Below are 23,603 nucleotides of genomic sequence, written 5' to 3'. Positions count from 1 at the left end.
CCCAGGAGGAATGCCAGAGGGTCATAGTGGGAATTTTTGCAACAGCTGCTAAAATGATAGATTTGATGGACAGTCCAGCCCGTTATCCGCCAGCTGTTCAGGGAGAGCCAACCTGGTCCTCGAGGTTAAATAACCTAATTCAGTTCACCTCTTTCCTACATAGCAAACTGGATTGGTCTTTATTGCAAGTTAAAGCAAATGACGTTCCTGACTTCTCTTCAGTTCTCCCAGATCAAAACAGCGTTGAACATTAGCATTCAGGATATAATACAGCACGCATAAAGGGCATGTAAACTGTTTTTTCCTGCAACAGTATGGAGAGCAACCAAACAAAGATTATTAAGGAAACAAAAAACGTTTAAATAACAGTCTAGATTCCCTTTAATCTGTAACTAGCAGTCTATACTGCTTTTTCAGATGAAAATAACAGTGCATCAGGTTCTGTTCTTCAGGCAAGGAAGGCCTATTGAAAGTACAGTAGTATAAGCAACAGCAAACAGAAAAAGTAATGAGGTCAGAAAGAAAATCGTTGCTCAGCTGTGTAACCGCACAGCTACGTGTTCCGAAGTCTTTAGGTATTTCTAGCCCTTTAACTGCTCTTATGCTTGGAATGCTTCAAATGTTATAATTCTTCATAAAAGTCACACGAACTGCAGCCTGTTGAGTGTGTCAGTGCTTGTGTAAGTAAGCTGTTCACAGGGAGCCTCAGGGCTCAGCCACTCTTCTACCCAAATCTGAATTTGGGCCAGTATTTCACGGTTTCGGAGCGCTTCCGCCCAGTGTTCACTTTAACTATTGACGGCGAGGGCGGCTTCGGTTGAGGTGGTGCAGCGATTTCCTGCTCCCTGTTCCTGTCTGCAATGGTGAACCCTCGCTCCGCTTTGTCCTGCAGGTTGAACCTGGGGAGGAAGTGCGTGGAAACGTGCTGAGACTTCACGCGAGGGCTGGAGCCCATCTTTGCCTTGCCCCGTTTATTCAGAGCCACAAACCATTCGCGCCCCGTCCGGCGGTTCCTGTGCATGACTGAGGCGTATGTGTTGTAGCTGTTTTCCTGAAAACGCTCCCTGAACTTGCAGTCCTCTGTGAATTTTTCCTGCCCAGAAAGGAGACAAAAGAAACGGAAAACAACGAAAAACAACATTATGCAATTCAAGCTTTAGGTTCAAAATGAAGTCGCGTTATAGCAGCTTCGCGGACTTCTACCATGACCACAGCTATTAATATCATAATGAGCGGTGTACATGAATAATACAAGGCTCCTACAATAATATATACACACTAATCAGCTGGCTCCCATCTGTGATTATGTTTATGTACTACTTCATTACCTCGAATTTTCCCTGTAGGTCTTTAATTAGATAATTGCCTTTATGCCTCAGTAATAACAGTCACCCATATCCTTTTTCAGGAAATTTCTCGTTAAACTAGCGTCCATAAAATTATGCATTCTGCCAGATTTTCTTCAGCACAGACATTAATTTGCCTACAAAGTGAAAAAAGCTTGAATACAGCTGAAGTGTTGCATTCCTGTGTGGCATGCTTCAGGCTTTGCTCATCTGCTTGTCGCCTGACATTAGTCGGTAAAAATGTGCATGCAGGATCCCAATTGCTCTCCAGGGAGTTGGTAAAGAACTGGAGAGTTCGTATGTGTAATCCTTGATTAGGACCGAGCCACAGAATGTCTCGGAGCATGTGGGACAGGCACCGTGACTTGTATCATCTCTCAACGTTAATTATTTAACATACTAAGAACTACACTTTCAAGCAGCCATCAAGTGACAGTTCAATTAAAAGAAAGTGTCTTGAAGTGCTAGAGCTTGTTATAGTCCAGCAGCACAACCTGGTGTTTAGGTTCACTGCATAAAAATTTTTAAAATGTATAAAATTTATTTGCTGGTCGCATGGCGATGCAGCAGGTAGCACCGCTGCCTCACAGCACTTGGGCTGTTTCTGTGCTGGTTTAAATCTAGCTCAATCCGTGTGGCTTTTGCAGGTTCACACTATGTTTGTGTGGGTTTCCTTCAGGAGCTCCTGTTTCCTCCCACAATCTGAGTGCTGTCCCAACCAGGGTGTACCCTAACTGGCCTTGCACCTTGTGCCTCCAGGAAAGCCTCTAGAGACTGCTGCAACCATGACTTTAACAAGTGTTTAAGGAAAATGAGAGAAAACATACTTTTATTATACCTTGTGCCAGATAAATAAAAAATATCTACCAATTCCTGTAATAATCTGCTTGAGAATTAGAGATTAAACAAATAATCAAGTGAAGAGAATGGCTGTGCATATCATCAGAATGCATTGCTCTTTATGTAAAATTTTTCATTCCCAGTATACAAAGTGCAAAGCAATGATGCTGTACTGAACCTTTACCTCCGTCTAGAACCCCACACAATCTGTGTACTATATTAACGCTGCAGGGCGTTCTATTAGCATCTAGAAGGAACTGACCACTTGGAGAATGGTCAGGATGTTTGAAATTAATAGAGACTGCTATTAAAAACTCTAGACAGCAGATACAAACTCATGCAACAGGCTTTGTAGGACTTACAAAATAATTGCAAGCCTTTTTTTTCAGTATAACTCAAAATCATCAAAATGACTTTGATTTAAAAAAATGCATCAGAAAATAGGACAGACAAACTATGCAATTATCACAGAAACTGATTTCATATAACAGGCAGATTTTAATATTGAGAGCTACACTTTCAAAATAGAAATGCTACCATAATATTTCTCATTTTGCCTCCTGTTTCAGAGAAATTGTGAGTATAAATGCGACATGTTAGTTAATATTCAGTCTACAGCAGTGATAAGACAACACATTTGTCGCGTTTAAAGGATCTCAGTTAAACTGCTAAAAATACTTTTGTGGGAAACTATAAAATGTGCTCAAGGACTCCTGTTTGCTCAATATTTTTTCCTTATATAACCTCCAAACTGCATTTTAAAATAATAAAACAGTCATGCTTTGTTGAGCAGTGCAGCATAGCAGAAAATAATGCCACTGCACTGCTTTCAAAACATGCCAGACAGTTATTCAAGTTGCCATAACTTCAGAGGATTATGTATACATACTTAAATGTTAATCATATTCACATGCAATTTTCATTGTCCTCTAGTTATTTTCAAACAATAAAGCCTTTATGCAATTTATGAAGAAATAACCACACTATATTTTTTAATGTTAAACTACACTGTTACAATGAATTATTTTCTAAAGATACATAAAGTATATTCTTTCCTACCTTTTTCCCAAGAAATCAGATATTCATTTGGAATCTAATATTCTAAAGTGCTTTCGGTAAATAATTGGGTTTGTAACGTATATAAAAATGTGAGAGCTTTCACTTCAAGTTTCACCATCAAAATTCCTTTATTTTTGATATAGTACAAAAACCTCTCTCATTATTTAAGAAGAGGTTCATCATTTGAGCAGGTCTGTCATGAAGAATAATGAATTAAGAGGTCTTCTTATTCTCAATCACTCAACAAATACTATTTAACTTCCATCACTTCCATAGTACAGAGCTTTATTTACATAATTTGTGTTAAGGCTTATTCACTAAAACCTCTACCTTTGTCTACAGCTTTCTCCTAGTTCTTCCTAACGCACTAAGATTATGCACAGCAAATGGTATGTAATGAATACAATAGTTTATTTATAAGAAAGCCAGTCATTTGGACATATACTATATGAGTCACCTGAAATATGTACTAGTAACAAATCTGTTCGTGGAATTGTAAAATCTGACTTCAAGAATTCTATCTTGCCATAGAAGAAAAATATTACCTCCCTACTCAAAGTAAATACACTGAACAGAGCAATCTGTCAATGTTTGTATTAGACCAGATGAGAATTGATTTGGCCACAACTGCACGGTTGCTGTTACTTTTTGCCTAAGATAAAATTCAGCCCAATAAATCAATGTGACCTTTTAACCTTTTCAAAAAATAGCATTTGTAATGACACAGTGTACAGGTCACTCAGTGTAAATGTGCATCTGTCTTTCTCCCATTATCCCTGCAATACATTTTCACTTTGAAAACATGTAAATATTGAGCATGACAGGCTGTGGGACAACACAAGTCTGGGTGTAATATTATACTGTCAGTATGGCCCTGGATTGTCTGTGAAGTGCAGCAACAGGGCTTAATGTCCCAAGTTGACAGGTCCATTAAATAAGGTCTAACACTGTAGCTGCACTGAGGAACATCAAGCTCAATTCATCCCTGATGGATCTGCTGCAGCTGCACTAATTGCTGCTCACATCTACAGCAGCTTAGGGGCTCATCTTCAGATTTATTGTTTGTTTTTGTTCCCCATCCTTCAACAATTTCCTCATACTATTGCTATGTTCATGTTTTGTATCCCATGCCACTTTTTATTCCACTTGTTAAGTAAATGTAAGACACCAATAAATGAGGTAACTGTTTTTCTACTATAGACCTTTGCCTAGCGCTAAATTTTCTTTCGAAAGGAACAGAAAATACACAAAATTCCTCTCTCACAAAAGTGTTTCATGAAACAATAATGAAGTGTTAAGCCTCAGTGCAATAAAAATACGTTTTTCCACTTTCAGATTTAATTAGGAGGCAGATGGAAATGAAAATAAAACAGTATGTTTCTCACTCTGTCTTTTTACAACTTAATATAGAAAAAAAGGCATTTTGTAAGAGTGTTTCATTTAAATTAAACCTCTCCCCACTCAGCCACCGATCTGCACAACAACACACACCGTCACGCCTCATCAGGAAGTGCTACACTATTTACAGGTATTGGCTGTTCACTTAGTAACAATAGTATGGAAAATGGAAATGACAGACGGTGGGATACTCATTGTATTCACATTCATGTTACAGTATTTAAAATATATTGCAACTGAGCCTTTTAATCAATCAAAGAAATTCATGCCATGAAGTGATGCTCTTATTGATGCCAAATGTAAGATTTGGTCTGATTCTACAGCTTCCTTGCTTTGTTTACTCATCGTATTGATTTTTTTCCTCATCTGTATATTATCAGCCATCCCAGGCTGGTTTTAATCCTTGCTTCCCATTAACACATGCTAATAGACTGCTGCTTCTGTCAGGCAGCCAGGCTCTCTGAGCAGTTTGCGTGTGGAGATGGCCTGCTTACAAGCTACAGGGTGGTGCAGTGCATTGTGCAAATTGACGAACATTAAGAACTATCAGAATACACACACACACACACACACACACACACACACACACACACACACATATATACAGTATATAACAACAGTAAACAAATGGATCAGCATGTTCATCCTTTGTTTCACATGATTTATTAAGCATATTCCAGTGGAGCCTGCTGCTTTGTTATTGGCTGCTTACATTGTAATTTTATAAAACTTGATTATATGGTTTTGTATTGCTTCTTCTGATCAGGTAGTCTTGGGATTTTTGTCCATACTTACAGTGGCATGTAGTCTTCCCCTTTTATTCATTGCTAGAAACCTCTCACTGAAAACTCCTCGGATACCAATAACCCCCTGAGAGACAGCAAAAAGTTCCAGCACACCTGTGTGGAAAAACAAAATGTTCTTTATGCCTCAGCAGTATGCTCAGGAACACAACTTTTGCAAAGAAATATGTAGCCAATGCTCAATTAAAGCTTGGCCTTGTTGGTCATCTGTGACACAGATTCCAGTGCTCAGAAGGCTGGAAATGGTTTTTTTGGTGGGCAAGTGCTTTGCAAGACATGAGTTATGGGAAACACGGATATGTTTAATTTGGCAGAGCACTGAAGAATGTTTTGCTCTAAAAAAAGAAAAAAAAAACTATTTTTTTCCCTACTATAAAGAAATTACAGTTTCTAATGGTAATTGAAATGACCATGGAGAGAGGCTGTAGATTTGGATGAAACTGTAATGTTTTTATAATTAAGAATTTTGCATTTATTACACATTAGTGGGCAAGAGAAACGATATATTGCTACAATTATTATGTAATAACATTACAATAATGCCATTATTGTGTTTACACACTGGTATCATATAAATTTTTTAACATTAAAATTTCTAGATTATTTCTGGGAATCATCAAATTCATTGTTAGTGTTTTATATTTTCTTAAGCAAAACACATTGAAAAGAAAGGCAAGCCATTCAAATATAAACCCTTTATGTATAACACAATGGATTGTGAAATTAAATTATTAAACAAGTCTTACTCCCAGGGGGATTACGCTGTGAAAGCCTTTACCAAACATACAGTGGGGAACATAACTAATATATTGTAATATGTCTAAGGGGATGCTTGTGGTTTACAAGGCCTTGCTAACAATTTTTTCTTAAACCAGACACAAAGTTTGAATTTTCACTTAAATACCAGATTGAGGCTTCTTACTATATGTTTCACAACTTAATTTGAACCTAAACCCAAGAACTCATGGCTCTGGGGTTTTAACTTTAGCTGTGCGACAAATATTTTTTGAAGTGATTAGTTAATTACATGCACCCTAATCTCCTCTGAAAATAGCTCGGAGTTTAATGACGTGATATTCCTGCTATAATGTGCTTGAATCATTTTATTTAGTTGACTAATATGTGTTTTACTGTATATACATATAACATTTAAAAGATCAGGAAATGCAAATATTTTAAAAAGCTACTTGGTGTACTTTGTCTAGGTATTTTCATATTTAACACCCCAATTCAGTGATGACGTTATTATCACAATGGATACATTTTTGTTCATTACAGTAACTAAAAATAATGGATAAAAACTTACTATTATACACACGTGAGTAATTTAACCTTATAGTTCATACTGAGTACAGGAAATGAATATAACTGAAAGATAATTCACTTGATGCTGTGAAAATTAACACATGCATCTTTGCACCAGGAGTTTAGAACAAAATAAAGCATAGGTGTAAAGACAAAACATTTAAACCAAGGACTGATTTAATTATTTTTCTAATTCTGGCCAAACAACTTCTGGAAGAAAACAGAATTCAAATACTGGTGCATGTCTAATTCCGCTGCCAGTGACAAGTGTTAGTTGCACTAAAGTGCTCTGCAGACAGCTGTGCTTATATCCAGCTGAACACACTCTCTTCCCTGCGGTTTCACCTGTTACAAGTGAGATACCTGCTACAACAGGAATCAGCTTCACTTGCAACTATACATATACTTCATACAGTGCTGCAAAAGCATGTGGACCCCTTTCTTCCCTTAGTTTTACCACAAAATGGTTATTTAATCAGACGCAGTCCTCCTCACCTGACAGAATAGGTGTGTAATGACCCATTCCAGATGTTGCTTGAGAGAAAATCATGTGTGTAGCAGAAAAGCAGAAGTAGTGCAGGTGCAAAAATAAGTGAACCCCAAGCTGCACCGATTAAGCCAAGTAGGTATGTAGACTCAGGTGTTTAAATAATCATTTATTCATTTTATGAGTCTATTTTAAGATTTAGATTTTATACAAGTTTATTGTAATATTTTATACAAGAATAATGACCATCCCTTTAAGGTTCACATACTTTCAAGCAGCCCTGTACATCGTGGTAATGTGTGGTAAACGGGTGGCATGGCGGCACAGCGAGTAGCGCTGCTGTCTCCCAGTGCCTGGGTGGTGCGACAGAACATGGGTTTGATTCCTGCTCAGTCTGTGTGGAGTTTGCATGTTCTTCCTGTGTCTGTGTGGGTTTTGCTGGGTGCTCTGGTTTCCTCCCACAGTCCAAAAACATGCTGTTGAGGTTCACCTGTAGTGTGTGAGTGACAGGGAGAGTGTGTGTTCCACTGATTTATGGATGAATGACCCAGTGTAAGTAGTGTATCTAGCAGTGTAAGTCACCACGGTGAATAAGGTGTGTGGGCTCATAACACTACATTGAGTTCATTCGCTTTTGAGAAAAGCGTCTGCTAAATAAATAAATGTAAATGTGTGTAAAGTCGCACAGAACATGTGCAAAGTTCATTAGCAGTTTGACTCAGTGAGTAAGGCAAGCAATTCCATTCTTCCATATAATTACATTCCAGTGGGGGTGGTCAAATTAGTCTAATTTCCATGTTAGTCCATATAAGAAATAATCACTTGCAATAGTTTTCGCAGAAATTCAGTGTAACATAAATGATCAAGAGTCAGTCAGTCAGTCAGTCAGCAATAAGTCAGGCTCAGCATCAGGAAGCGTCCGCATGTAGTTAATTGAAGATAAAACCCGAAGTGGGGATCTGCAGGCAATGATGAGCGAAAGTGATGTTTATCCTGCTATTATTATTATTATGATTTCACCCGCACCCGCCAAGAAAAGTAGCAGCGCATGAATTATCAACTTAGTTACTTACTCAAGTGGTTTGGCGCATGAGTGCCGTTCACTCTGCCGTCCGGGTGAATCTGCAGATGGAAGCCAATGCCAACCCTGCAGTAGAGTCTGCCAGTCCTGCGTCCCGAACTGGCACCTTCCTCCACAAGTGGATCCTCGGCGAGGACGCGCTCGGATGCGGCCGCTGCCGCCACGCACAGCCCACGGAGGACGAGCAGAAAGCGGGCGAGAGGAGCGTTCATTCTTCCCACGACGCACTGCCGCGCTCCTGCTAGGGCAGCTCCGGCATGGTGTTCGTGGCTCGTGCGATCGCACGCACTAACTGTGTGTGTGTGTGTGTGTGTGTGTGTGTGTGGGGGGGGGAGTTAAAAAAAAAGAAAAAAAAAAAAAGCTGTGCGCACAGATGTAGTTGCAGCTCTTCATTATAGGCATAACCCCGGGCTGCAGGAGCTGGAGCGCTTCTGCTGCCACCAAGATATTTATAACACGAAATGATCTCACTGCTTGATGCGCGCCTGAGTTTTTGAAGGACGCTGTCTCATCTGGATTTTCCCTCTCAAAAAAATAAAAAATAAAAAAAAAAGTAACCCTGTTTAGCAACAGTGAGGCAAAGGATGGAAAACAGACATTTTTTTTTTTTTTTTTACACAGGAAAAAAAAAAGAATAACAGGGGCAGAAGGCAAAAGGTGGCGCTCTGTCTGCGTTAGATCCACAAAGCAGATTAGTAAGAAATGTTCAAGGGTCACGAACAATTTATTGCAGACAGAGAAAGGAAATCCCATCATGGCCAGGGGTCTAATATTGCATGAAGGCAATTGTGTTGTTAATTCACTTAGTTTATCTATCTATCTATCTATCTATCTATCTATCTATCTATCTATTGGTGTTGTTCTCATCAAATATTAATAGGAATCATAAAATTAATCTTTAAGAAAAAGAACTTCTTGAAGGCATTCACAGATTTTAAAGACGTAAGGTGGCGGTATTCAAGTTCTGCTAATTAATGCTGTTTAAAATATACTTTTGCCTGATAATTAATAGCGACAATCATAAATGTTTATTACAAACATATGAAAGAAAATGTAGTTCAGAATATAACATGCTCAATTACCAAGATTTTCATCGTTAAAAAGCATGAATAACATAAAATCTTTCCTTTTTAAATTATTTATTCTGTAACGTTCAGTTACATACAATACGCTTTCAAACATTTGTTTTGTAAAAATGCACCTTTCTGAATAAATTATTCAGTTAAGTAGATTCCAGTTCCAAATGAAGCTTTAGTAAGGACACACCAAGAAATTGCATGGCTCACTTCTGACATGTAGAATGGAACTGGACATCAGGAAACCCTACTAAGGCCATAGACAAGCAGAGAGACACATACACTCACATATACACACAAATACACAAATGCCTATCTTGGGTTTGCACTGTGCTTGACTAACTGTATCGGGCCCGGGAAACAGACAGATAGATAGATAGATAGATAGATAGATAGATAGATAGATTAACTAAGTGAATTAGTTGTGCTTCAATCTCCTGTCAAGACCAGTCTTTTCTACTTGATGTCCTGCTGTTATGTGTTCATGTCCTTTGTCAGATAGGAAGCATGGTGGAAATTCAGCAACAACAACACCAACAACAACAAACACAGCTTTATAATGATGTCCTAACCAAATGACAACCAAGATATCCAATATATTTAGTCAGAACACCCTGCCTCATGCAAAAAAAAATTATACTAAAACAATCCATGTGCTTTATTTATTATTGCAACACATGCAAATCCATATGATAATGCCATGGTTATTATTTTCCAAAAAAATGCTACAAAATGTGGTTGGTTTAAAACAGTAGCTGTATTGCTATTATTTTGTTTTATTTGTGTTTTGTTAGAACATTTGCACACAATTTGAATTGTTATGAAGATCACTTCTATTAAACTTTGACCTGGTGTTGTTTTTCCTTGTTTTAAATAAAAATAAACAGAACTTTAAGATGTGTTCTTCTTCTCTTAGAGCACAAGTTAATATTTCGGTGGTGTGGAGATGAGTTACAAGGATATGAAGTGTAAAAGTCCATCAGCTCATTATTACTGCTGATGCAAACAATTTCCAAGTAGTCTTCCAAAAAAGATCAATGAGATAATATTTAAAATAATGCCATATAAATGCATGATACTTCATTTATCCAGTCAAATTTAGCCAGGACTGAACAAACAATACAGTCCATCAGGATCCCTTGTATATCTCCTGGAAATCATGCCCATCTGTGCATTTGAAAAGTAATGTCCATATACTTTACAGTATATTGTGTATTACATACCACTTCACATACCACTGATCCCATAATAAAAAAGGTGGATTATGAAAAATCAGTGTTGAAGAATCGTTCATTGTGCAGTATTTGGTTTGTTTTTACACACTTGCTTTCGAAATGCCAACACTGTACTAAGCAGGACTGACATGTCAGTGGAAAACAAGGCTGCTCAATAATTGAGTGTCTGTGATGCTCATAGTCTAAAAGCTACCAAAATACCCTTTCCACCTGCCAATTGAATAATACATCCACAAGATCTAAATTCATCCTTGATACTATATGTCTTAAGAGTAAAAGCTGAGCTATATCACCACAACAAACTCCATGCTATGAACAAACTTGTTTAATTTTCAGAATACAACTGTAACAATTTCTTCAATACTTTCCATAATATAGAATTGTGTATTTTTTAATTCTTTCTGTAACAAAGCCTCCGTTGCAGACAAGAGAAGCTTTATTGTCATTTCAACCACATACAGCTGCCACAGTGCAGAGTGAAAGGAAACAACGTTCCTCCAGGACCATGGTGCTACATAAAACAATGCAGAGTTACCTACAGAGACTGCATAAAGTGCATGCACGCAAGGTAATAAAGGTATGCAGGTATGTAATAAAGGTATGCAGAGTAGTATGCAAAGGTATGCAAAGGTATGTAATATAGGCATGCAGCACCTTCTTACAACACTATATCACTGCCTGTTCACTATATCACTGTTGCAAAACACAGTTTGCAGTCCAAGGTCTAGTAAAATAACGTCTTGTTCTTCATCACCCAATAAGCGGTCTTCAGGTTGTGAATGTGCTTGTTGTGCTTCCTAAATTCCACCGTCACAATGAAAAACACACTTTCATAAAATTTGTCTGAAGCCTTTTAGTCACAGCTCTTGCCCAAAAAATAATTCTGAATTCTGCTTCACGGGTGAGAGACTTAGTCCAGAATATGAGAATGTAGAACGGTGATTGTAGTGGAAAAGTGTGGAAAGGGGGGCTGAAACCTTGCATTTCAAAACGCTCCACACATCACTGAAGCATTTAATCACTGTGCTGAACTAAACATTTGCTTAAGCGTGAGCCCTCCCCATTAATTTGTGGGAAAAGCTCTCTTTATTTTACACAGTGGTCTCAGTTCATTTGATGATCAACAAAGAAACACCTGTTGCGCAGTTATAGGCTCAGCCAGCTGTCAAAGTACCGGCTATTGACAACGCACCGTCAGAGGATGCCGCAGGCTAGTGGCTTTCCTGCCTCTGAAAAATGAACACACACCTGCCCCTTCACCCTGAAGCCCAAATATCAGTTTGTTGACTCCTTTCATGACAAACCAGTAGGTAGGCCCCAAACATTTTTGCAGTGTGTCATGACAATAACATGTGTTAGCAGATAAATGACTATGCACAGGTCATCTTCATGAGTGATTCAATTATTTTCCACTCTATTCAAATCTGAAAATGCTTTTCTGTAGACTTTATGTTGTTTATAATACAACCCCGATTCCAAAAAAGTTGGGACAGTGTGAGAAATGCAAATAACAACAAAAAGGAGCGATCTGTAAATTTACTTTGACTTGTATGAAAACAAAAACGGTATAAAGACAAGGTATTTCATGTTTTACCTGATCAGCTGCGTTGTTTTTTTAAAGATATACGTTTGTTCTGAAATTGGTGCCTGCAACACGTTCCGAAAAAGTTGGGACGGGGTACTTGAGGATTAATAAAGATGTGACGAGGTGAAATAACAAGGTGGCGTGAAACAGGGGATGTTAAACGGGTGATGTTATCGTGTTACAGCCCTTCAGGAGCAAGGATGGGTTGAAACTTGCCAATTTGCCAACAGATGCAGCAGCGAATAATCCGGCACTTCAAGAACAACGGTACCCGAAGACAAATCAATAGGATTTTGTGCATTTCATCCTCTGCAGTGTACGATATAATGAGAAGATTCAAGGAATCCGGTCAAATCTCGGCGCGCAAAGGGCAAGGCCACAAACCACTTACGAATGCACATGAACTCCAGGCCCTCAGACGTCACTGTCTTAAAAACCGTCGTGCGTCTGTAATGGATATCATCACATGAGCTCAGGAATACCACGGTAAACCTTTGCCAGTCAACACCATTCTCCTCTGCATCCACAGATGCAAGTTAAGGGTTTACTATGCAAAGCAGAAGCCGTACATCAACAGCGTCCCGAAACGTCGCTCTCTTCCCTGTGCTTGGTCTCATCTGAGATGGACAGTAGCACGGCGGAATCGTTTTTTGTGGTCCGGCAAGTCAACTTTTCTGTCGTGTTCTTTGGGCCAAAGAGAAAAAGGGCCATCCAAGCTGTTATCAGTGTCTGGTCCAAAAGTCAGCATCCGTCATGGTACGGGGGTGAGTCAGCGCCCATGGCATGGGCAACCTGTACTTCTGTGAGGTCACCATTAATGCAGAAATATATAGAAATTATGGAGCAACATATGCTGCCATCCAAATGCTGTTTTTTTCCAGGGACGCCCCAGCATTTTCCAACAGGATGACGGCAAACCACATTTTGCCCGGATTACAAGTGAGCCGTTGCATATTTGCGTACTGTTGTACTTACGCAGTATGTCCAAGGGTGTTGTATATATGACAATGGAAAATTTCCATATTTACTATATATTGCTTGTCAGAGATGTCTGTTATTGGCTAACCATTATCAGTTTGTATCTGTACATTAAAATAAAACTGATGTTAGTACCCATGTGGATATTATTGGTTGTTTTAAAAGTCTACAGCGGTGCAGTTGTCAGTCTTCCATTTTTAATATGTGTTTCTACTTTGGCAGATTTTATCTTTGCCTAAATTCTGCAAGAACTGGCAGATTTCTGCACATCGGAGCTGAGGCACGAAAGTTTGTCAGGGGCAATGGCGTTTTTTGCTGCTAAATAAACAAACAGACAACATTGAACTTTTCTCCCCGTCCATCACATGGCCTTCATTGTACCTGCTTGCACTTGTTCAGGGAGCCGGTAACCGCAGTTCACTGTGAGGGATCCACTCAGCAGTGAAAGATTAATTCCGTATAGTTTTACACTGGACTTCCTATGCTTGTATTTTTACCTCGGGGGAAGCTTGACGCAGACCTCCTCTGTAGTAAATAAAAAAATGTCCTTTACTGCTTGATAAATGACCCAGGTGATAGAGAAGCAACTATCTTAAATTTGACTCTGCCAAAGTTTTCAGCCCTAAGAGGTAACTGTTGACTGCAATCCCGCCATTGTTGTGGTGCCCTAGAGCAAGTTTTTTTTTTTTTCCTTTATGACAGGGACCATACTTCTCTCCAACATGACCGGGGCAGCTCTGCAATCTGCTGTGGTGAGTCAACGAAGCAGTTCGGCTAAAAAAACACAGTGTTCGGTAACTGCACTGCTGTTTATAAAACCAAGGCTTGAGAATATATTTTAAACATGTAGACACTTTAAGAGCACAATGTCAGAAGAAGATTAATTCGTACAACATGAAGTTTGAATATACACGTAAAATGCCCTCCTGTGTGTTTTTAGAAACTCAGATACAAAATTTAACTTCTCGATGTGTGCAATTTACCTTCCTACTATCGTATTTGAATTACCTGAAAATTTAGAATGGAGACAACCTTAACCCATTCCATATAAGCTTTTTAAATCCACGTTTAACGGATTTGATGTGCAAACAATCTCTGTGAATAGCCTGTTATCAGTCTGGAAACTATAACCACTTCATGTACAAATCAGATGATATTGCATTGCAGTAATAAAAATCCTTGTAATTATTAAACTTGCACTCTGGAATTAAAGAAACCAGCGCAATGCTAGGAATATGCCAGATTATCTTTGCAAACAATCATCTTGCATTAAATTAGTTTATTTGGACTCTTCACTTTTGAGCATATTTAGAAGGGAAAACAACACCATACAGAGCATTTGAGGTTGAAAAGCTGCACGAATGAAGTCCATAGGCCTTATCTGTTACTATCCAGTGCTTACATAGCTTGTCCTTCACTTTGAAGGAAGTTTAAAATCCTATTACTTTCATAACATTATAAATTAATCTCTCCCTGAAATAAACAAAAAAATGCAGCAGTAAACAGAAACTTACTAACAAATTTCACTAATATTGAAGCCTTGGGTTTACAACAGTGTTTTGAATGTATAAAATAAAATAAGACATTAAGTTAAAAAGTAAACAAAGCAAATAGATAACCCCAAACATATGTAAAAAACATCCCAGCAATGTAAAGAAGAGCAAAGCTATACATTTCAAAGCCATGTAAATAAAGGCAGATTGTCTTCAAAGTGAGACTTAGTGTAAATTTGTACCTGTCAGCAAGGGGAAAGATTGAATGTGCAGTACATGAAAATAGTGCAAGTCGGCTGTTGTTTAAGGCATGTTATATATTTAACTTTCTGAGTCAGTAAATATTATGACAGAAATAACCTAATCAACAGGAAGGTAGAAAGCAAAGAGAGTTTAAGTTTTGATGACCAAAGGAAAGTGCATTAAGCAGTTGATACTTTCACACCTTGTAGTGTACATCTTAAAATTTTTCAAGAAGCAATAGTTATCACATGTATATTGTCCTGTTAACTTATTTATATATTACTTTCCCTTTAATAAATATCATGCTAACCCAAAGCTTGAAAATTCTACATGAACGTTCAATGTATATTCATTGAAAATTATTTGTGTATATAATTATTCTGTTTTTGTTCAGCTTTACAGTCAAGCAGTGAGTGAAAATGCAATGATACAATGTATAACCATAGAGAGAAGTTTAAATCACACACATTGACTAAAGCCGCTTGTCCCAAGTGGGGTTGCGGAGAGCCAGAGCCTAGCACGGCAGCGGAGGGCACAGGGGACACACCCAGGATGGGATGCCAGTCTGCCGCAGGGCACCCCAAGCAGGACGTGAACCCCAGACCCACCAAAGAGCAGGCACAGGCCAAATCAGCTGCACCACCACACCCCCAAGCTGGGATCACTTAATAAGAATTTTCTGTTTCTTTCCTTGTTTTGCTAATTTGATTTGACTTCGAAAGGACCCTCCTGCTCTCCAGTGGGTCTGGGGTTCGAGTCCCGCTTGGGGTGCCTTGCGACGGACTGGCGTCCCGTCCTGGGTGTGTCCCCTCCCCCTCCGGCCTTACGCCCTGTGTTACCGGGTTAGGCTCCGGTTCCCCGTGACCCCGTATGGGATGAGCGGTTCTGAAAATGTGTGTGTGTGTGTGTGTGAAAGGACCCTCTTTGGACCCATGTGAACTTACAATGTGAGTTAACCGAGCTGGCCAAGTATTACAACACCAGGTGTGTGATGACGCTATTCCAGATTCTGGACTGCTGATTTAAACGGTGACAAATACGACAGGATCTCAGGAAAGGGTCACAGACTTGCAGAGAAGCGAGTACTATATATAAAGCGCTCCTGCATGGAAATAGATATGCATCCAAAGGTAGGCCATGCCAACTAACCATTTAGAGCTCACATGCGTTTATATAAGTTTTTTGATAATAGTATAATATGCATTTCTTATACCTTATTCTATATTTTTTCACACGAATTTAATTCACACATAGGAGCAACGTGGAAATCACGAAGTAAAGGCGTGGTGGCGCTCTGACCCAGAAATTCGATGTTTCTGCAATACGAGAAAGAGACTGAATTCCACGATACTCCCGCTAGATGTCACTGTTTAGCTATTTTCGCTTCATTTTTGATTTTTGACCCTGGAATTTTGGTACGTTACGCTGCGATGGACCCACGTCCAGACGAGCCTTGAGCCCAGTGATGCCGAGATAGGCTCTGCACCACCGCAACCCTGGTCAGGACAGGCGATTATTCAAACTGGATGAATGAATGAATGAATTCTCGTATGTCCTGTATGCGTAATTATTTAGAGATCTTTTTTGTAATACGTACAAAAACGCACTGCACTGAAATTTTGGGCAACGAAAATACAATGTTAAAATTAATCACATTTCCTATATATATATATATATATATGGCGTTGAATGCGAACCACAGATGTTTACACTGACTTAGAAGAAATATTTTCCAAATTAATGAAGGAAACTTTCTAGCCACTTAAAATAATACAGCTAATTTAAAACATTCATGCAGCTTTTGAACATCTATTCTACATTATTTTCTGGGCAAAATAATGTGAGTTTGTAATTTCTGTACACATAGGTGAAGCGCCTGGCGAGCATTTCGTTGAATTTTTTTATTCTTAAATTGTGTACACAGATATAATAAAATTATATTAAATATGAAGTCTATGCTCAGTTAGTGTAGATGAGTATATGAAAAAGATCGGTTTATATAATAATATAATATTGTCTCGTAAATTCTGTTTGCACCAGTGTTGTTAAAAAGAGGTGAAAGATTAAACAGAGCTTTAAATCCCGGCATCTTTTACAGTCTAGTAGCACCGCTCACAATCTGTGGGAAATGAAGACGTGAGATAGTAACGGCTCTAACAAGATGAACAGAGCGCTCGTCCGTTGGCCTACATGTTCTTTGAATCAAAAACGCACCTGATGTGCTCAGGTCGAGCGGAGAGGAGAGGACGGCGAGGAGCGCGAGAGTCTCGGCCGCGCGCGCTCTTCCTAGGAGCTCCGCGAAGGCGTCATAGCAACAGTGCAGCGCGCAGCGCGCACAGGTACCGACCTCACCTGACCGACCAACTCTGAGCAAAACGACCTTTTAACAATCGCTTTTGAAAATAATTTACTCGTTACCTTACACGTTCAGTAGTTTTACATAATAATAATAATAATAATAATAATAATAATAATAATTAAAAAAAAGCAGTGAAAGCCTTCGCTTACCTACATGTCCCAGCTTTTTTTTTTAAATCTTTTTTTTTTTTTCCGAATTTGACGTCATCTCGTACAATATTATGGTAAAATTATTAGCTGTCTGGACGATTGAAATATTTTCACATAATGTATGTGAAAAAATTAGCTTCAGAATTTATGATTGCAGACTCATATATAGTGCCAAAAGCTGGACCGTTACGCGCTTTCTTTTCGTGCAGCAGTAAAAGAGCTGCAGTTTTCCACGGTTAAAAATTGCGGCGTTGTTGTTAGGAAAATCGAATCCTCACGTGGCATTTTAATAGGACTTACTAACTTGTACTTCGATTAAATGCACTGGTAGTAGGCGCACGACACTTGAATACCTCGGTTATTTAAAATGAATCCAGCTGGCGTGGGTATATGTTTAGAAAAATTAGCTTCAGAATTTATGATTGCAGACCCATATAGTGCCAATTTTGTGCGAAAATTAAGAAGTGACACCGAGACTTGAAGACACAGCAGTGCGTTTTTGCGCTTACGGAATTTGCGTCTTTTCACCGAGCCAGATAATCCTCATTTCTCACTTGTACTATTGTCTTTACGCATATATCCCGATGTGCTGCAATATTGCAAGTATTTATAACAATCTCACAAATCCACAGCTTCACAGTGTTGGATGAAAATAAAGCTATTTATTGTGAAAGCATTCAACATGATTAGATAAACTATCAAGTAGTAAATTTGAGCAAAAGGAAAAGACACCGAAACTATCTCACACTGACACAAAATATTACACTTTGTATTTAAACAAAACGGGTATTTACAACGTATTTTATAGACTGCATATTAAATCAATATCTATTTAATATTACATGCACTCTCAAATATAGTCTGACATCATAATCCCGTTTAATTTCAATAATTAACCTTTAAATATGAACATGGGAGAAAATAATTAAATAATAATCCATGGAATGCACCAACATTTTTATTCATTTTCTGTATATATAAAATACAACTTACATATACACATATCATTATGGTTTCCCTTATTTCCAAATTAAGTGCTTTTATGATAAATTACTTTTTTTAATTTAAAATGCGTTTGCATATGCAGAAAACATAAAAAAAATGTCCTTTTGAAAGTGAAAACAAGTGCATTCAAAGACGTAACTCCATTTTAACAATAATCCCATTTTGAAAACCGTCAGTAACCAAACAGTTCCACTGAAAAAAAAAGCTAGTTGTGAGACGTCATGTGTCGAGAAAGGTGGTGTCGCTCCCTGAAGGACTCATTGCAGATGGGGCACTTGAGCTTTTCCTCCCTCCGCCGCTTCACCAGGGGCTCCATGGAGTATTCCTTTTTGTGGTGGGACCTCATGTGGTAGACCAGGTCAGAGGTCATGCGGAAGGAAGCGTTACACTTGGCACACCAGTTCTGTGCGGGAAGGCAGAGGGACGTGAAGGAGGGGGGCAGGAGAGTGAGGGCCGAGGGCATCTGCAGCTGGATAGGTCCCGAGGTCTTTGGCCAAAAGGCTGTTGCATAAAGGAAGGGGCTCTGCTTGGGAATGCCACCCGGGACCGGACAGTTGCTACCCAACTCAGAGCTCTGGAGTTTGGCCGCCAGGTGGTCAGCCTGGTACAGCCGACTGGACGAGATGGTGTCCCCCACGGCAGGGTGGCAGTCCACGGACGGGAGCAGCTTGGGGGTCATCACCAGGGGGGACAGCTGCGAGAAGGAGCGGGTCGGTTGGCTGAAGGCGCTCTTCCTCTCTGAGCTGCCAACCTGCTGAGGCACGGAGGTGAAAGCGCTGCCCACCGAGGAGCTCTCCATGCGGGACTGCGGCTGCGTCTCCGTCAGCACTTGCCTGATGTTTGCATGTTTTTCCGACGGGCTGCCGCTCGGCCTTCCGCTGCCCTTGTTCTCCGTGTTGGAGCTCAGGTTTTTGGTGCTGTGTTTGAGGCCCTGGGAAGCTTTCTTGACCTCAGTGAAGGCGCTCCGTTTACTTTCGGTGGCACCCAGGCCGGAGGGAGAGTACCTCTGCCTGTTCTCTTCCAAACCATATGCTCCCAGGTACTGTTGCGCTGAGCTCACTAAATCTTCCTTCGATTTGACGGGATGCGGCAAGCTCCCGCTCCGGCTCTCCTCCACCTCAGAGAACTTCCTCTTGTGGTTGCTCTCACTCCTAATCTCAGCCTCCACATCACTGGGTGGACTGGTCCTGCTGTTCTCAAGATCTCTAGCTAAATTGTGGAAGTCTGTGGAGGGCTTACCATCCTGTGAGCTGGAGTACCCCTCTGACCTCACCAGTTTGGGGCTGGACCTTGAGGGAGCCATACTGACTTCCTCACAGTTGTGCTTACAGTCTTCAATTGTACTGCTAATGGTTTGTAGCCTCTTGGTACAGCGGAATCTCAGATGGGCCAGGAAGGGAAACTCAAACTGGAAGCGTTGGTTGCAATCTGGACACAAATAGGGGGGCAATCCTGAAACAAAGAGGAAATATAAATGTAACCACCCATTCGTTTTCAACACATGTAGTGGTATGCATTCATAAAAAAAAAAAAACAACGAAAGTTTGTGACTTTTACCTGAAATTGTTTTAAAATGTATTATCATTATAAAATCTTATTACACTAAAATATATTATTCAAACACCTTTTTGTTTTATGAAAACGGTCAAATTTTTACTTCATTATTATTTTGAATTGTGGCTCCATACATGAGACCAAAAGTTTAAATGTGTCATTTAGCTATGTGGCCTTTTCATTCATTGGGATGAAAAATGAATCAAGGATTTTCTCTCCGAAATTTCCAAGCCCTACCTTTGTTCTTAGACTGCGCTCTGCTGGAGCTCAGGAGCAGCAGTTCGATCAGGTCTTTTCCATACCACACCAGCAGCTCCTCGTCCTTCTCGATTCTCCTCAGAGATCTGTAGAACAGCTGTCCGTTCTTCACGTAGGCCTCCAGGTTCTGCTCATCCTTGTCCCTGGCAGACTGGACGAGCCGCAGCCACATTAGGCCCTCGGATGAGCTGTTGGCCGCCGAGGTATCCACCTGAATGACCAGTGACAATGAGTGGCCACTAGAAGCACATCGCCATAACCAGTGACAGTGTTCACTTTAAAGCATCTCTGACGGTTTATGCTCATTCTTATATTTCCTCTTCTCTATTTCCTGTTAAGGATTATTCTTTCTATTATGAGCAGAATCAAAAACAAAACCTCTGTACTTTTTTGTACCTACAGTGGAAAGTTCTCATGGCCAACAACTGGAACTGCTTTGAATAGGCACTTGGCAAAACTGATCATGTATTTATTTAAATTCACATTTGAAGATGAAACCAAATACACCAATTACTCGGCGGTCCAGTAAATGAGTTGCCTTCAATTTATACATATAAAAAAATGTATATACATAATATTTGTATATTTGTAGTAATGAATATAATAATATACTTAGTTTGATTATAAGGGAAATGTATCCTCACCCTGAAAATATAAGGTGCAGTTCTCTTGTCCGTAGATTTCAGCGCAACGAAGGCGATGCTGTCGTATAAGGACGTGTGGCTCAGAACACAGGGTCCAAAGATGGCATTTTCTGGTATGTCGCAGGTCGTGTACACGCTGGTGAAAATATCCGTTAAGCACTGCTGCACCGCCTTGGCATCGCCATCCCACGCCAGTCTTTGGGAACTGGATTCCTCCATGGTCGCCTACTGGGAAAAAAACACGAGTAAATAACGGGTCCTCTGCAATGAGTCCCAGTGCCAGGCATAACACTGTAACACTTACTCCAAAAATGACAGCCCCTCAACCAGTTATTTCACCTCTTAAAGGCATCTAATGTCTTTGTGTCCTCACATAAAATCAGTTTGAGTCCAATAGCATGCAAGTGTAATAAAATTACTATTGGGTTTTAATAACTTTTGTTAATGTTCATACAGTTTCTATGTTATAATAATAATAATAATAATAATAATAATAATAATAATAATCAATTACATTTTTAGACCAGCTTCGTATTGATTTACCCAAAAGTGTATTCTTGCAGTAGCAGTTCAGGTTAAATGCCTTGGTCAAGGGTACTACAGCAGGAGTGGGACCGGGAACCTTCGGATTATAAAGCGACAGTGTGATGCTCATTATTATTATTATTATTATTATTATTATTATTATTATTATTATTATTGTACTAGTATGTTACAAGGCCTCAGCATTCTAGAAATCGCATTTTTATAGAGCACATATCATACATTTATTATTTTACGCCGCAGTTTTAATACGCCGCCACTGGGATTTATTTATGCGAATTAAATAGCCGTCGGAGGCGCGGAAAAAAAGAAATCGCGATAAGAAAGGCAGTGGGATCGCAAAAGCATATCGAATGGATTTCAAGTGGACTGTCAAAGTCACTGATCTCATGTCAGCTAACCTTTAACTCCATCCTACAAGCTGGAACGTATGTCTGCTCATTACCATAATCCACCACTTTCCCTCCTGAGACTTTAATTAAGGCAGCGCGCGAAGTCATTTTTTACCCCGCCGTGCGTATTTAGGGAAGAAGAATTCCTGCTATCGCGTCCAAGCGATACATACAGTCCTCTAAAATATTTTTAGATGTATGTGGAAAACGGTATTATTAGGGTATAAAAGCAGTATGTTCCGGAAACGAAGTACGTTCAAAAAAAAAAAAAAAAAAGAAAAAAAAAAACCAGTAAGAAATTTGACAAATTGACTCTATGGTGTCTAAGGGGAGTAGTACATTATTACACGTTTAAAATACGAATTTTAAAAAGATAAACGTACGTATATTTCAGCAGCTTGTTTAAGACAGATTCAAAATAGGTTTTATTCTCCTGAAAAGTAAATAAAAACTACAAACAGACGTATGTATGGCAATAATAATACCTCGTTAAATAAAGCAATATAATAATATGCCACATTCACCTACGACACCACTAAAAACATTTTTTTTTTTTTTTTCCTGCACAATTCAACATCGGCCTTTTTGGAAAAGGTTGATATTTATAAAAAAGCTGGGAAAAGGGTGATAATAATATAAGAGCTGAATAAAACGCGACGAGCAAACGCTGAAAGTGCTCTCTGTCATGCACATTTCAGCCCTGCGCTGCATCTCAATGAAGCATTAACATTCAGAGGACGTTTCCCGAAAAGTTGTCATTTCACAAAGACTCCTTTAAAAACCACCTTTAAAATGTATTAAAACACGCCGAACTCCGAAACTCCTTCAAGCAAACCCCCGTAGCGCACATTGCGGGACATCGCTAATTCACATCTCACATATATTTTTCAACAAAACTAATGTTTTTGCCCGTCGCACAGCCTCTTGTGTGGTATAAAGGTCGCACTCTCACTTGGGGAAATCAGACAAAAGGGCCAATGAATATGCATCTCTTCTAAAGCGCATAATAGAACTCCGAATGCAGCCGCGTCCATAAAATGAATGGATGAACTGAGCGCTCTGTTCCGTTATTTGGTAGAGCTCTCGCTGCTAGTCCCTGCTATTTAACAAAACCATGAAAACTAATTTAAAAAAAAAAAAAAAAAAAAACAAAAAAAAAAACCAACAAACAAGTAGGCCTATCAATGACTCGCCCTATCCTGGAAACTCATGATTTTAATCAATTTAACTATTATTATTATTATTATTATTATTATGCACATGATGAGAGTTGTGATGCGTGTTTCCCACCGCCCGCCAAGAAGAGAACGATTTTTCCGCGACGGCGGGTCCTCAACTCTTCCCGCACGAACAAGCCGCGGACACTTTTTCCAGTAAAACGCGCTCTACTCACCTTTTTCTCGGGAGCAATATATAATCCACAAGGTTTTAGCGCGCCGCCGCAGACGGGTGTGAGTAAAATGGTGTAAAATAACGGTGTAAAATGGAGGGGTTGCTGGCTCTCTCTCTTTCTCTCTCTCTGTCTCTGTCTCTCTCTGTGTGTCTCGGTCCGCCCGCTCAGTACATTCCCCCTGCGCTGTGTGTGTGACAGCTCCTCACAGGATACCGTGGTACAGATGGACCCGACGCACTGGCTGCCTGGCACACAGACACACACTTTTTGTTTGCCGCACATAATCTGCCCAATGAGGCGTGTCACCGTCCGTCTCCTCCCTTTAACTCTTCACTGGCCGACAGCCATTCGGGGGAGCTGCACCCACCTGCACCTTC

At 39.6% G+C, this 23,603-nt stretch overlaps 2 protein-coding genes across 3 annotated transcripts; both read right to left on the bottom strand.

The window, feature by feature from the left end:
• Positions 1-660: 660 nt before the first annotated feature.
• Positions 661-8,563, bottom strand: fgf5 (fibroblast growth factor 5). The gene is made up of 3 exons (XM_018759117.2): positions 8,312-8,563; positions 5,439-5,542; positions 661-1,093 (listed from the first exon to the last, which is right to left on the bottom strand). Exons 1-3 carry the CDS (start codon positions 8,529-8,531, stop codon positions 725-727), a joined length of 693 nt encoding a protein of 230 aa, XP_018614633.1. The 5' UTR covers positions 8,532-8,563; the 3' UTR covers positions 661-724.
• Positions 8,564-18,357: 9,794 nt separating this feature from the next.
• On the bottom strand, positions 18,358-23,585 carry prdm8b (PR domain containing 8b). Of its 2 annotated transcripts, none has more exons than XM_018758970.1 (4): positions 23,227-23,585; positions 20,899-21,123; positions 20,234-20,465; positions 18,358-19,894 (listed from the first exon to the last, which is right to left on the bottom strand). In XM_018758970.1, exons 1-4 carry the CDS (start codon positions 23,506-23,508, stop codon positions 18,648-18,650), a joined length of 1,986 nt encoding a protein of 661 aa, XP_018614486.1. In that variant the 5' UTR covers positions 23,509-23,585; the 3' UTR covers positions 18,358-18,647. The 2 variants fall into 2 exon arrangements, with proteins under 2 accessions (XP_018614486.1, XP_018614487.1); XM_018758971.2 differs by having other exon boundaries at positions 20,899-21,126; positions 23,227-23,541.
• Positions 23,586-23,603: the final 18 nt, after the last annotated feature.

Source organism: Scleropages formosus, chromosome 17 (genome assembly GCF_900964775.1).
Source record: "Scleropages formosus chromosome 17, fSclFor1.1, whole genome shotgun sequence".
Classification (NCBI taxonomy): domain Eukaryota; kingdom Metazoa; phylum Chordata; class Actinopteri; order Osteoglossiformes; family Osteoglossidae; genus Scleropages; species Scleropages formosus.
The sequence above is the reverse complement of the archived record's forward strand: the minus strand, read 5'-3'. Positions and strand labels throughout refer to the sequence as shown.

Coding starts and splice junctions, on each gene's coding strand:
- fgf5 (XM_018759117.2), bottom strand. CDS start 8,531: ATGAACGCTCCTCTCGCCCGCTTTCTGCTCGTCCTCCGTGGGCTGTGC. Junction 5,543..8,311: donor TCATGCGCCAAACCACTTGA/GTAAGTAACTAA, acceptor TTTTCCACACAG/GTGTGCTGGAACTTTTTGCT. Junction 1,094..5,438: donor GGGGAAGACTACATGCCACT/GTAAGTATGGAC, acceptor CTTTCTGGGCAG/GAAAAATTCACAGAGGACTG.
- prdm8b (XM_018758970.1), bottom strand. CDS start 23,508: ATGTGCGGCAAACAAAAAGTGTGTGTCTGTGTGCCAGGCAGCCAGTGC. Junction 20,466..20,898: donor CTGCACCTTATATTTTCAGG/GTGAGGATACAT, acceptor CTGGTCATTCAG/GTGGATACCTCGGCGGCCAA. Junction 19,895..20,233: donor AGCGCAGTCTAAGAACAAAG/GTAGGGCTTGGA, acceptor TCTTTGTTTCAG/GATTGCCCCCCTATTTGTGT.